Source organism: Lactuca sativa, chromosome 3, assembly GCF_002870075.4.
Source record: "Lactuca sativa cultivar Salinas chromosome 3, Lsat_Salinas_v11, whole genome shotgun sequence".
Lineage (NCBI taxonomy): Eukaryota > Viridiplantae > Streptophyta > Magnoliopsida > Asterales > Asteraceae > Lactuca > Lactuca sativa.
The window spans coordinates 97,006,373-97,021,869 of record NC_056625.2 but is presented as its reverse complement, the minus strand read 5'-3'; the positions used below and the strand labels follow the sequence as shown (position 1 = coordinate 97,021,869).

General features: G+C 33.2%; 1 protein-coding gene across 1 annotated transcript; it reads right to left on the bottom strand.

The window, feature by feature from the left end:
* Positions 1-9,936: 9,936 nt before the first annotated feature.
* Positions 9,937-13,511, bottom strand: LOC111895825 (probable leucine-rich repeat receptor-like protein kinase At1g35710). The gene is made up of 2 exons (XM_023891885.3): positions 10,556-13,511; positions 9,937-10,404 (listed from the first exon to the last, which is right to left on the bottom strand). Exons 1-2 carry the CDS (start codon positions 13,068-13,070, stop codon positions 10,106-10,108), a joined length of 2,814 nt encoding a protein of 937 aa, XP_023747653.1. The 5' UTR covers positions 13,071-13,511; the 3' UTR covers positions 9,937-10,105.
* Positions 13,512-15,497: the final 1,986 nt, after the last annotated feature.

The window sequence follows — 15,497 nt, the reverse complement described above, 5'->3', positions numbered from 1 at the left end:
TAAAATTTAATGTACGTAAAACTAAAAATATTTTCAGTTTTAGTTTCATAATATAAGTACAATAAAACTTATATTAGTTTGATATAAACTTTTGACAGTTAAATTTTTAAAAACCATTTAGTTTTATCAAATTTTGAATATATTTATATTTTATACTTTTATAATCTTGAGGGTTTTTTTTGCAAAATATTTGTAAACTTAAAGGTTTTTTCGCAATAGATATATTATGGTAACCTGAAAACCTACTATTACAGCTAAAAAGGGTAAAACCGACAAAAAATGACAAATTTGCGGCATAAACGAACCAAAAATTTGTCAAAGGTTAAAACCGATATTTTCTGCCAAACTTAAGGTTTTTTATGACATTATCCCATGATATGACTAAACTCTCTTGCAAATCACAAAGACCTACCTTGTCAATTAAATAAGGTGTTGGATATAATGATTGACTAAAAATACACCTTATTTTACCATTTAGACATCTTAATTAATTTTTGAAATATTTTTATTTGTTGAAATTGCATTGTTTTGTTATCTAAGTTGACGAAACCCACGTTCCAAATCTTTAGGATTGATTTCAAGCATCATTAAAATCTCTAAAAATAATATACCCCCTTTACTTTGATGCATATACAATAAAAGTTCCACAATGCTTTTTTACCGCTTGAGGCGCATAAAATATTAACCATGAAGTAGTTAAATTTTGATATCACCCGTTCTCCTTCCACAATCACTAAATTATGCATACAAAATATATTCTTTTTAACAAAACACTCTAGGATCCCTTCGATCTCCCCTAACCGAAGAACATGCAAGATCAAACAGATAGTTAATCCATATATTTCTAAATTTAAAGTGATCAAACCGAGACATTAAGGATTCTTGTAGGCCCAGGAAGTTTACCTCATTCTTCACATAAAAACTTCTAATCCAAGCTTTTTTTTCTTACGACTCCTGATACCACAAGCATTTAGAGATAGTACATTCATTGATTCATATCTATTCCTTTACCCTCATGTTGACCATGTTGAGTCTTTTTTGGTACCCTGGTGTTCATATCACGGAACTCGACACTTACCCAAGGAGTACCCTTTTTACCAAAAGTACGTAATCCTTCACTAGCATCCTCTACCACCTTTCCCTCCATCTAAAGATCCATTCTTAGATTAAACACAAAGTTGATTCAAGTGGATTTGAGGCCCACGACAAAATAAAAATGAGGCCCTTCAAAATTCAAATATATATATATATATATATATATATATATATATATATATATATATATATATATATATATATATATATATATATATATATATATATATATATATATATATATATATATATATTCAAATGATTAAATTTAACGTATGTAATTTTAAGTGGTAGTAAAACATAGGACGTGTTCGGCACAAAACATTTGTGAGCATTTGAGAGCTTTTATCTTCTAGCGTTTGACAAAATGCTTTATTTTGAACAGAAAGTCTTGTTTTACACTACAAGCTTCTACCATTTAGTTTAAACAAAACACTCTAAATCTAAATGCCACTTAATGTAGCATTTAACAAAACGCTACAAGCTACCTGCTACCCGCTAAACTAATTTTGCCGAATACGCCCATAGTGAAAAAAATAATGTATCTCCAAAATTAAACATAGCTAAAAATTAACAAGGTACTTATAATCCTTTTTCACCCATAATAAATGAAATATAGCAATGAACTTATAAAGTTTACCCAAAATAATTTTTTACTTCATTTTATGATGAATATTAGAGTTATCAAATTTACATCTTTAACAAATTCATAAATGATGTTCACAGCAAGGACAATCTATCACCCTAAACTCAAACTTATAGGTCGTGTCTGGGATGCAAAAATATGGTTGCAAAAAGGTTATGAAATGTAAAAATTACATACCACTTACCAATAGTGAATATTGCAATTTTTTTACTTCCAATTACCAATTTCAGTGATCATTACAAAAGTGAAAAACGCCATACATATATTGAAAAATCAAAATAGCCAAAAACCCATTTCAAAACCTCTAAACCCATATCAAATATACATGATTTTGGAAATGTATATTCCGTTGAAACAAAGAACGATTGGAGAGTTTGGAAGAAAGAAGAAACTAATTGAAACAAAACAAGCACAGATAATTACATTTTCTTGACGACTTCAACAACATTAAGAAATCGACAATAGATTCCTTATAATAATCTTCAAACATTATTGATAATACTGATTTTATGGAGCAAACATCTTAGTTACAAAATCAATCAATTAACAAGCAAATAAAAGTAAAACAAGATCACATAATCTTATTGATTTGGGGTTGTAGTCGTTTATGGCTGATTTGAAAACCAAAAATAAATTATGTGTGAAGCTGAAGGCATAACTTACGAGGACATTGGAGACCTTTGATTGTTAATTCTTCTTGAAAAACAAAGCGTCAGCCAATCGAACTTCAGCAAGGCACATTTTGATTTATGAATTGCATGCAAGAAAGAGAGACATTTCACATTTGGGCATGAAATAACCTTGGGGCTATTGGTCATCGCCCAAACTACCCCTATTGGTACGACACTAGGGATGGGCGTGGGACGGAACCCACACTGACCGGTACCATTCCTGATTTCCTGAATAATGAATTTGATCGAAAGTCAATCCCGAGTAATGTACGAAATTAACGTTATCGGTAACGGTACCGGGAATGGTACTGATTTTCGGTACTAATACCGATACCGATGGTACCGAATCCCGAATTTCTTGATTTGGTACAAACTGCTCATCACTATCCCGAATTTCCTTAGGGTCTGTTTGGAAGGATTTGAATTTTTAAGATCTGAATTTTTAAGAGATCTGAATTTCTAAAAGGGTCTAAATTTTTAAGATCTGAATGTTTAACATGCTGTTTGGTTGAAACCTTTGAATTGTTGTGCTGAATTATAAAATGACCATTTTACCCTTATGTATTATTTTTTGTTGAATTTAATGTTTTTGTTTATAAAATAGCCGAACCAATTTCTTAAATAGCTATAAAATAAATATAAACACCATACAAAAGAATATAAACAATGTACTCTTAAGATTATAATTGTAAAACTAGGAAAGATTTTTATCAATACAAAAATAATAAAATAATGTATACAAATATAATCATATATGTTCTTGAACATGGGAATGGAAAAATATTGCTATTCTAAAGACCATAACAACCGAAAGTTGATCAATTAAACAAATCCTAGAATGATCATCTAATGACCATAATTTATTACTTGCAAATCCACTGCTACATTCTTTTTGTGCTTCAAACTCTACATTTTTTGTACTTCAAAGTCTTAAATGATTCCCGATCTCATGCTCCCTCGGCCTCATGTATGCAAAAAAAAGCCCATAATGAAATTGCATATAATAACATAAAAGATCACCAATTTCATTTTCATCCCTGATCACCAATTTCATTTTCATCTCTAATCTCAATTTCAAAACCAACACTTATCACAAAGACACAAACACAAGAAAACAAACCAGTTGCACAAATGATAAGCAAAGTCTCTTCGCTTCCTCTTCCTAAAATGCATCATCAATCATATTGCTTTTTACATTACATTACAGTGAGCCTAAAATAGTAATTATTCCAAGAAATTAGGGACAAACAAATCAAGTATAAGTACATTGTTCTTTGTTCATGGCCATAAGGGTAGCTGTTTTGTAAGCCAAATGATTTCCAAAACTCGAATTTTCACATATACTAATTAATACAAATTAAAATGATTTCTACTTTTTAACTTTAATTAGCCACATACAATACCAGATCTATTTGAACATTATCACAAATTCAGCCCAATACATCTCTCCTAGGCATTTCATCGAACAGGTAGTAGACAACGCTGAACGGACACGCATTAGGTAGAAAAGGGGAAAACAACATCGACTCCAACAAATTCAAAGAACAAAATAATCGATTCTACTAACATAAGAAAACCATTTCATCTAATCTATTTTCATGTAGAACTTCTTTTTGGAATGCATATGATACATATTCTTACACCTTTTCTCCTCTTCCATATATTATTCTTGGATGGAATCATCACTCCTATCTCCTTGTTCCTCCGACGTCTCATCCCTAATATCAAATCAACTATTCAGTCCACCAACTTTATTATCTTCGTTTACAATCTCTAACACCTTCCCTAAAAATTCTCTTGCACGTACATCACACACCATACCTTCCAATGTGACTTCCACTGTATATGAAATTATGGAGGAAATCGTGGTTTTAATACACACCCTCCTACTAGTTATGTTTTCATATTGATCTTCATTTAGGAACAAGACCATTCACTAAAACACTAGAAACTTTTTTGAACATGCTAGGTATCCATGCACTCAAAGGTAGGCCATCTGTCTCCAACCACACCAAACGTTCATTTACTACAAAGTTTTTTGTTGGCACCCTTTTATCCCACTAGGTTGCTTGAACTTCACACGTGCACTCTGATACTTAAACTAAAGATAAACCCATTCAACTCCAATCTAGTTAATCTATAAATCCGTAAATATTTTTCATCCATGCATAAATTATAAAGACTTGCAATAGTTTTAACCTCTCTCACCTCACCTAGAGCAAAGCTTTCAAAACCATGTATTATTAATAAGGTGGTGTTTTTATTTTTTTATTTTTTTATTTTATAAACTCTTCTAAACTCTTACACCAGGAAGGAAGACGTTTTGGCTCGCAGACTGTTTATTATTTTCCAAACGTCAAAACGTTTGTAGATCCTCTTTTCCTTGAAGACATGGACCAAACATTTCTAAATTCTTATAACTGTTGAAGATGTAAAACATGCCTTTACCTAATAAAAATGTCGTTCTTTTTTCTTTTCGCTTCCCGTTGTCATGTTCACCCCTTTCTTCCCTCGAGTTTTTTTTCTTGCCTTTCATCCGTCTCCCTTACTCATGTTCTGCTACTTCACGTTTTGAAGACTACTGGCGCCAACACTCCAGACAATTGTTGCTGCTTCGTCGATGCTCAAAACAGAAGCGAAGGCATGTGTAGTGAAGGTGGGTCATAGGATCCATCTATTTTTTTAAATGTAATATATATTATATATCAAAAATATTTGAGACCTAACTTACAAATTACCAAGGACCTACCTAATAATGTTTAGCAAAAAAAGTGTCAAAATGTTTGAAGCCATATTTTATACCCCAATCCATTTAAAAGAGTTCAATGCCCCAATCAACTTAAAATTTAATTAATAGGCAATAGCCCGGTCCATTTAAAATTATACAAAGGAAAAAAATAACAAAAAAAATGTTTTTGTGAAACATTGCCTATCAACAACACCTTGGACTTCGAGACACACATGTAACATGATCACCTTTGATTTGGATAAAATAATGAAAATGACTATAACTGAGAACTTTGAAGTTACGTTTAAATATTTTAAGGCATACGACCCGACCCGCCTCTAGTTTTTTACTCTTTCATTTTTTCAGTTTCATTTAAATAAGGAACCATGTGATTTTTGGTTCTAGATTTGTCATTGTCTCCAAACAAGTTGTGTCATCGTTTTTTTCTTCCCTTTGCCGATGATACCTCGTGGAACCACCTCAACACCGGTGCCGACATACCACATGATATCCTTAAAAATGGTTATTTTTCGGTTTCTATAATCTAATTAAATATTAGGACTAGGGTTCCATTGGTTTATATTAAGTTTAGAGTGTTAGGGTTTAGGTATTCTTTGCATTGCTTTGGATTTTGGTAACTATTCTTCAAAACCTTGGTGAATTTGGCCTAAGTTTCAATTTGACCAAAACAATTTTACCGTGAGATTGGTCCTAAGTGTCATGTGATAGTTTCATTTTATTTACTTCTTTTTATAGTTTATTTTAGTATATATTTCATTCATAATTCATCTAATTTCCATGCATATTTTCCTTTATGTTATTTTATGACTATTTCGGGTATTTTTTAGTTTTGTGAGCGTAATTATAGATTTTAAAAAGACTAGCAGATCAGGATCTTTAGGAGGCGATTAGAATTGGAGGACAAATAGATTATGGGATTAATAACTAGTGAAGATGATGCATATAATGGGCTATTGATGGATGGAGCATTGAAGATGATGGTCTATTACTTAAACGAAACAAAAGAATATTCAAGCGTGCAAAGATTATTGATCGGGCGATTACGTTAGCCATGGATCATTTGGAGAAGCCAAATTGGGCTTAAAATGAAGAAAACTTGAAGGAAGATGGGTTAGGAGCTAATTGGACTCAAACTGGGCCAACAAACTAAGCTGTGGAGGCCCAAAACTCAAACAAGCCCAATTCAGACACCACTTGCGCAACCCACTCGCATAGAGCTGCGCGGCCGCGCACAGGCATGCATGGGCATTTTCAGAATTCTTTATTAAATGATATTTGAGGAAGGTTAGTGTGCATCTTTTGCACACCTCTACACATCCGAATTTTGAAGGTTTCTCTGGAGATTTTGGAGCATTTTGAAGGCCAAGAACACATCAAAAACATCATCTTTTTGCTCTTGATTCTTGCTAGATGTTTGGTATAATCTATTCTCACTTTTTTTTGAGTTTAGCCATGTTAGACTAAAATAATCTTGGTTGACTTTGGCGAAATCATTTGAATGTTGGTTGAATGTTGAAGAACTCCATGAACTTGTTCTTGAATCTTTATGAGAATGTTTTATGTTTTAACATATTCTTGCTACTTGTATGTTTTTATTCATGATTTTAAATGTATTTGTAGTGATTAGTTGGATAATTTCTCGATTAATTAAAGGATACTCAAATTAGCAAGCAACAAGTGGTTCTTGTGTTAGTTTTCACTTCACACAATCACAAAAACATTTTCTCCAACATGGAAGTGAAAACATTTGACTCCTCTTGGATTTGGTGACTTTTTGGTTCTTAATGCTAGTTAATTTTCACTAATTACATGCTTAATGGAAATTATGACTTTAACTAAGGAAATATGTTATAAGCTTCTCTAGCTATTTTAATAACTAAGAAAAGTTTGGGTAATCTCAAGCTTCTTGGATTACTATAACGAAATTAGAGGTTTAAAACAAGAGTTACACCTTGGCTTCTATTCATATGTTCATCAAATGTTCAAGTGAGGAAATCTTAAGTTAACCATCTTTCTTTTATTGATTTTACATCAAATTCTTGCTTTTGTTTAATTGTGTTCTTTAAATCTAAGTTTAGTTCTAGTTTTCTTTCAAATATTTTAAAAGACTAAAACCCCCATTTTACTTTTATTGTCATTTTACAAGTATTTTTACAAAGAGGTTTGCATTGAGTAACAAACTGAACCAATCTCCTTGGATTCGACACCTTTACCACTATACACTATTTTAGTGTACAATATTTAGGGTTATTTATTTTGTTGGCCTTGACAACCACCATCATGTTACCGACAAGAATGTAAAATATGGTACATTGGGATATGTAGGTCAATATAATATGGTTAATATCAAGGATGTTAAATCTAAACCTAAAGATGCTCATATAAATTTAGTTGTACTTTGAGAGAGTTTGGGCTAATTTGGTTTGATAGAAACAGATGGGATTGTTCATGATGACTAAAACTAGGATGGTATTATATAGAACTGTAAAAACATGCTAACATTGATCAATTTTCAGGTCTCGTTGATTTATGATGTCATGGGTATATGCAAATGGGTTGCGATGGTAATCTATTTCCCATATAGTGAATGTAATAACTACCAACCAAATTTTACGATGTTGATACACGAACTAAGGCGCCAACATTTCTAAAAAGTCAAGTAAAGATGGAACAGATTCTATAAGAAAAGAACTATCAAGAGAGCCGTTTGTACCCTTTAAAGAATTGAAGAGCTTGGCCTTATGTAAGGCATTGTACTTTGAAAGAACCGCATCCTTTGTTTTTTTAATTAATTACTAGGGAATAGGGTTCTTAATAGGGAAGCATATCATATTTCATGTTGCATAACTTTATAATTGTTGTGATTAATTTAGTTTCTTAACAATAATGAAAATGATCGTGCTTATCTTTTTTTATTTTTTCCATGAGAATGAATTATGAACGATTGAACCTTTTGATTTCATTATCATTGTTTATGTTTTTTTTATATTTAAACTTTTTATTATTATTGTGGTTATATGAATCAGTGTTGTAAAAAAATCAGTTTATTTAAATTTCAATTTATTTTAACAGTTTTTATACTTTAAAAAACAAACAATCTTCTTCTTGAAGATTGCGTCATCTCTTTTTCTCCGGATATGGTTCTCCATCTCTTACATACCTTTTTATGGCCGCCCTTTTCAAGAACCCCAACTTTTCCGCTAAACATTTGCATACGATTGAGCTAAACCTTCTTCATTTCGGGCTCCAACTTTCACATTATTATTTCTTTAACACTATTGTTCTTTCTCTCTTCCAGTGGCGGAGCTAGAAATTTTGATATGGGGATACAAACATTGTCAAAATATATTCTATGTAGTTATCATATTTTGGGCATTAGAAAACATGGTACAATCTTTTTGGTTGGGGGTACAATAACATAGAACATGTTTACAAATAATTATATATATATATATATATATATATATATATATATATATATATAAAACAATTTTTTGGAGATGCTGTAGTACCTCAACGTCCTATGTAGCTCCGCCACTGCTCCCTTCTATATAAAGCTAAGCCATAGAAGAATGCATGATGTTTGTTATCCACAAAGTACAAAGGTTCTTAACTAGTTCCCCTTCATCAACAATACTAAGTAAGCGGACAAAAGCAAACTGTTTCCCTAATATTAATAATTTCGAGCAATATAAACATCTAATACCTTTCCAAACTACCCATACAACTTCCACGCATCACATGATTCCACAGTCATTGGAAAAATTGTAACATAAAATGTAACCGATACTCTATTAAGATTCTTAAAATTAGGGTTCATACATCATATTAGGCACCGTAAAAAGAGATGTTAGAGGTGGGAGGAGCTATCGTCTTCTAGGGCAAGAAGAAGAAGGAGCGTGTATTTAAAAGAAGGGAAAATGAGAGTTTTTATTTATTTATTTATTTTTCTTTAGTCAGCGTAGTTTTGGGAGGATTGAATTAGAGGTTTATGGATCAAGTAAGATTTACATTCAACTTTTTCTTCCCTTCATGTTCTGTATCTTCAAATACAAGATGGATGTCACATTTTTGAGGTACTTAATTAAGTGGTCAATGCTTGACTTATTTTGTGATACATAAAATCATTTAACATTACATCCATGTCATGTTGAAATGAAATTAAGGGGGGATAAGACCTAAACCAATAAACTGAATTTAATGTTACATCCATGTTATACAAAACTCATCCACATGAAATATTCTTGTCATATTTTAAATCAAAGTGAAGTGAAATAACCAGTGAAGTGAAATGACCAATCACTGAAATCATGTATGTTTTAGTGTTGTTAGTTATCTTGTGTAAATGTTTTAGGTTGTCAAATTTGGAATTCAATAGCTCAAAAGCATGCTCAGAATGGAGTGCGAGTCAAAAATGTTCTAGACTCTTTAAATTGCTTTGATATTTGAATTTTTTTTTCTTAATGTTTAAAATTTTCCATGTTTATAAAGACACATCTCATCTATAATACCACGCGTTTGATAAAATTCTCCAATGACATATATGACCATTAGCTTTTATGGCTCATCATATAATCTAAAATAGAAATATATTTTATATAGTTGAATGACTTAGGTAAAGTACGTGTTATATAACATGATGTACGACCCAAGTTATGGCCCATATATCATATTAACCAGGCACGTAACCACTTGTTGCGCGAGAATAAAATTCTATAGTAATACTAACCGAGCGGGATGTGTGTATTGCATTGTCCTTGGTTTCAAGTAATGTGTTTTTAGAAGTATAGTAATCTTCATTGACTTATTTATTTACTACTACAAACATATGTGAAGTTTCTTAACAAAAAGCCATTCAAATGAGTACATAATGAAATGATACATATAGGAAACTTGAGAAAAGTAATTAACACTGAAAGTAAACTATAAGCAAGAGATGATAATTCACAGGAGATCCTTCATTAACAGATTTGAAACTTGTTTCATTGTTGGTCTTTCATGTGGATTGGAGTTCAAACATGCTCTTGAGAGACTTAAAACCAACTTAACATGTTTCTCAACTTGGGATGTGGGAGGAGGTATCCGACTATCTCCCACATTTTCTGGTACCAGATAATCTGCAGACAATGTTGGTAAAGATGTTATCAGTTCTCCAGGATGCTTTCCCATGATCACTTCTAGTGCAACAACTCCAAAGCTATACACATCACATTTCTCGGTTGCCACCATCGTATAAGCAAGCTCTATATCCAAAGAAACATGCGACAAAAAAAGTTATATCAATCCCATCAATCCCACAAGATTCTAATATAGACAAATATATGTTCATATACATCTTTATATATATCATGAAATTTAAGAAGATGTAGAACTACAATCACAAGATTGTGTTACCTGGCGCGATATAACCGTAAGTGCCTGTAAGTGCAGTCCAGTTGGATGAGTCTAGCTTTAAAAGCTTGGATGTGCCAAAATCAGAAATATGTGCCTCACAATCAGAATCAAGAAGGATGTTGGCTATGGATATGTCTCTATGAATTATAGGTGGTGAGCAGTCGTGATGCATATAAGCCAAACCATTAGCCACACCCTTTACAATATTGACCCTTTTCAACCAATCCAATTCTTTTACAAAGACATCGCTTCTTAAGATTGATCCAAGACTTCCGTTTTCAAGGTATTCATAAATCAATAATGAGTGGCGGACATGGGAGCAATATCCATAGAGTTTCACTATGTTGCGATGCCTTATGTTCGTTAATGCTTGTACCTCATTAATGAATCCATTATGATCAACATTCTCAGATGATGAGTGAAGTTTCTTGACAGCTACCACATTGTTAGGTTGTAGCTCGACTTTGTACACAGTCCCATATCCTCCGGTCCCAATGCAATATGCTTCATCAAAGTCATTTGTTGCCTTCAAGATATCAACATACACCACTTTTCCATCAAAAGTTATAGTAGAGAAATAATCACCACTTTCTTCATCCAATGGTTTTTGTGGAGACTTTTTCTTTTGTTGTTGATAAGAAATGAGGCCATACGTGAATACACCAAGTAAAATAGCCCCAATAAGTGGGATCATAATTACAAGGATAAGCTTATGATGAAAGGGATCATTTTTCTTCTTCATAATCTGACTTGGACAAAGATTCACTCCCGTAATATTCCCACACAAATCTGGATTTCTTTCTATGGACGCATTCACAAAGCTGGCATAAGGGGGGACTGGACCTGAGAGATTATTGAAAGAAAGGTTGATATCAATCCCGCTAGGCAAACTTTTAAAAGCATCTGGAATAGAACCGGATAGTCTATTATGAGAAAGATCCAATTTTTGCAAACTCTGCAAGCTTCGAACTCCAGATGGTATCTCTTTCGTGAGAAAGTTATGAGATAAATCAAGTTCCGTAAGATGAACTAATCTACCAATCTCGGATGGAATTTTCTCATTGAGCTTGTTATTACTAAGATTCAAGAAGTGGATTTGTGCCCATTGTCCGATACTTGTTGGAATCGACCCATTCAATCTATTTTTAGATAGATCGAGTAGTTCAAGGAGCTCACAAAATCCAAGCTCTAGAGGTATAACACCGGAAAGATGGTTGCCTACCAAGTACAATTCCAACATATTTTTCATCTTCCCAAACTCCTTTGGGATCTCACCAACCAAACGATTCGAAGACAAATCAAGCCTTTGTAGTTGAGTTAAATTTCCAAACTCTGGAGGAATATAACCACTAATTTGATTGTTGTTCACCTGAAAATCAGTAAGATACTTCAACTTGGCAAGTTCACTAGGAATGGGACCAGTAAGCTCATTGTGATGCATATAAAGGTGATATAAAGATGTCAAATCACCAAATGAGGAAGGAATAAAACCAGTAAGCTGATTTCCTCTCACTGAAAGATGAGTGAGAGACTTCAACTTCCCAAGTTCACTAGGAATGGGACCAGATAATTTATTACCACCGAGGATCAGCCATTGTACGCTGCTCAAATTTGCTAGTGATGAAGGAATCGAACCACTAAGCTGATTGTTGCTCATCTGAAGACTAGTGAGCGAGTTCAAATTCCCAAGTTCAATGGGAATGGGACCAGAGAGTTGATTTTGGTACAAACGAAGGACATTCAAAGACGTCAAATCACCGAATGATGAAGGAATAGAACCACTAAGTTGATTGTTGTACACCGAAAAATGAGTGAGAGACTTCAACTTCCCAAGTTCAATAGGAATGGGACCAGAGAGCTGATTTTGGTTCAAATAAAGGACATTCAAAGATGTCAAATTACCCAATGATGAAGGAATAGAACCACTAAGTTGATTGGCGCTCACCTCAAGATCAGTGACCGCGTTCAAATTCCCAAGTTCAATAGGAATGGGACCAGAGAGTTGATTTTGGTTCAAATAAAGGACATTCAAAGATGTCAAATCGCCCAATGATGAAGGAATAGAACCACTAAGTTGATTGTTGTGCACCAAAAAGTGAGTGAGAGACTTCAACTTCCCAAGTTCAGTAGGAATGGGACCAGAGAGTTGATTTCGGAACAAATTAAGGACATTCAAAGATGTCAAATCACCCAATGATGAAGGAATAGAACCACTAAGTTGATCGTTGTCCACTGCAAGATCAGTGAGAGACTTTAAATTTCCAAGCTCAACAGGAATGGGACCAGAGAGTTGATTTTGGAACAAATAAAGGACATTCAAAGATGTCAAATCACCCAATGATGACGGAATATAACCACTAAGTTGATTTTTGTAAACCGCAAGATGAGTGAGAGACTTCAAATTCCCAAGTTCAATAGGAATGGCACCATAGATATTGTTTGAGTATAAGTACAAAATGGTTAGTCGGTGCATGTTTCCTATTTCAGGTGGGATTACTCCAGAAAGCTTATTCATTGAAAAATCAAGATATACAAGTTTGATAAGGAGTCTGATTTCTGGTGGGATGGGGCCAAAGAAGTTGTTTGTATGGAGATCAAAATGTGTAAGATTGTGTAGCAAAGAGAATGGAAATTGGTGGAGTGTACCTTTTAAGCCGGATGAACTGAGGTTCAACCTCTGAATGCTCCCATCAGCATTTCAAACTACTCCAAACCAAGAAGTGCATGGAGCCGATGCACTCGAGTTCAAAGGGAGGGGAATCCATGAAGAGAGCATGGAGTTTTTTGGGATTTCAAGGCTTGCTTTCCATTTAAGAAAAGCATTGGCTTCCTCCAAAGAAGCAGAACCAAAATTTGGTATGTGGAAGAGTGTGATTAGCAGAGTTAGAGAAAAAAATAACAAGTTTGAAGAAGACATTATTTGCTTTGCCATGTTGTTTTGAATAAAAAAATGAATGGTTTCCATTTCCTAATTTATACTTGAGCTACATTTTTTTCTTGTTTTCTTTTTTTCACATACTAGAAAAGGAAATTTGGGAAATGTCATATTAATTTTTCCACAAGGCGTGTCTTTTAACGTGTCAAAATTTTCCACAAAGGTGTGTATTACACTTTGAATTGTATCTATCTGTCATGACATGAATCCTTTTTTAGAAGAATATAATTTGTTGTTACCTGAAATTTAAAAAGGCGCTAGGATTACCAAAAAGAATCCATGTGGTATTATATGTTATTATCTGTTGGATTTAACAATGTAATAATATAACTTAACTTGATTATTTAAACATATTTATTTTTGTTTTCTAATAAATGCTAATAGAAATTTCACTACAAGTGTCTTTTACTTGAGAATTAGTTCTGTAACTGAGGCTATTATACCGATGATCCACGTGAAAAGTGTGTGAATGGGTCAATGGAGATTGGAGATAGGGACATAACATAAGGGTCCTTTAAAAGAATCTAAACAACAAATAGACATGGTGTGTCCACATAACGTGTGAATGAGGGAAAACCGTAAACTAAAGAATATAAATATGAAGATAATTTAATAAAAACTAATGGTTCTTATTGTTCCCTGCAATCTGTTAATTCCTTTTCACATACACTTAAAAATGAAGATAATTAAATAAAAAGTGAAATACGACTTTATTATTGTTTTTTTCTCATATTTCCACAACTGATTAGTTCACACAAATCTTTAGAATTAATCTGCACATCATATTTCTTGAATCAATTCTCTCTCCTAGGGTCCTTATCTTCACATATTAGTGAAGATAAAGAGAAAGCGAAACCAACACTAGGGGCAAAATGGTCAAAACTTGAACCAAATAGGAGAAAGCCATCTCACAGCATGTAAGAATGCAGTAAGGAAGAAACAGGATCGATCAATGCACCAGTTTTATCTTGATGATTAAAAACTCTGGAATTGCGTGTTTTCCAAAGAGACCATATAACTGTATAGCACAAGGCACCCAACAATTCTACTTACAGACCGAGTTTGAATATTAAGCTAGACGTATTTAGTAATTTAATGGTTAAAAGTTGATATTGTCTTATTATACAAAAAGGTCTTGTGCTTTCTTTCTTCATTTAACATTTGCAGAGAATACTTCCTGCGCTTCTTTCATCTTTGATTTGATATGAAGTTGGCGTCTTCACTTTCATCATTTTTCTTTTTCTTGCAATAATACTTCATGCTGTGTCCATATTTGTGGCAGTAAAGCATTGAGTTTCTGATAAAAGCTTGTTCTATTGAAGACCTGTCATCAAATTGTCTCAAACCTAATTCAAGGGACTCTAGAAATCTTCAACGGTTTCTGTTTCCTTCATCTTTAAACCATTAAACTCACAACGCAAAGTTTGCAAACGAATTGCTTTTACCTTATCTTCTACACGGTATGTCTTGTAGAGGGCACCCCATGCTTCTTTTGATGTGTTTGATGATAAAATCCTTTCAAAGATATTCTCATCAACAGTCTGATAGATTAGGAACAGGGCCTTTGGATCCCTGGAACCAGTTCCTTGTATCCATCTTCAACCAAACTCCATAGATCATGTGACTCAAACAACACCTTCATTTGTGTACTCCAATGGTGGTAGTTTTTCCCTGTAAGTTTCAGAAGTGGGGACTGGAAAACACCATTGTTTGAAGCCATCTTTTTTTCTGTGTTTTTGTTGTTTTCTGCACTTGTGTTTATCGGATTTACTTCTTGAATATTGGGCTTTGATACCAATTTGTTCGAATCAAATCAAAATTAAAGAAGTGCAGGAAGTATTCTCTGCAAATGTTAAATGAAGAAAGAAGTAGAAGACTTTTTTGTATAATAAGACAATATAAACTTTTTTATTCATCAGTCAAAATCCACACGGTATACATATATATACACAGTTTTGGTAACTGTCACGTGACAGTTACTTTCCAAACGACACAACTATTAGGGAA

Coding starts and splice junctions, on each gene's coding strand:
- LOC111895825 (XM_023891885.3), bottom strand. CDS start 13,070: ATGAATAAGCTTTCTGGAGTAATCCCACCTGAAATAGGAAACATGCAC. Junction 10,405..10,555: donor TTACGGTTATATCGCGCCAG/GTAACACAATCT, acceptor CTTTGGATATAG/AGCTTGCTTATACGATGGTG.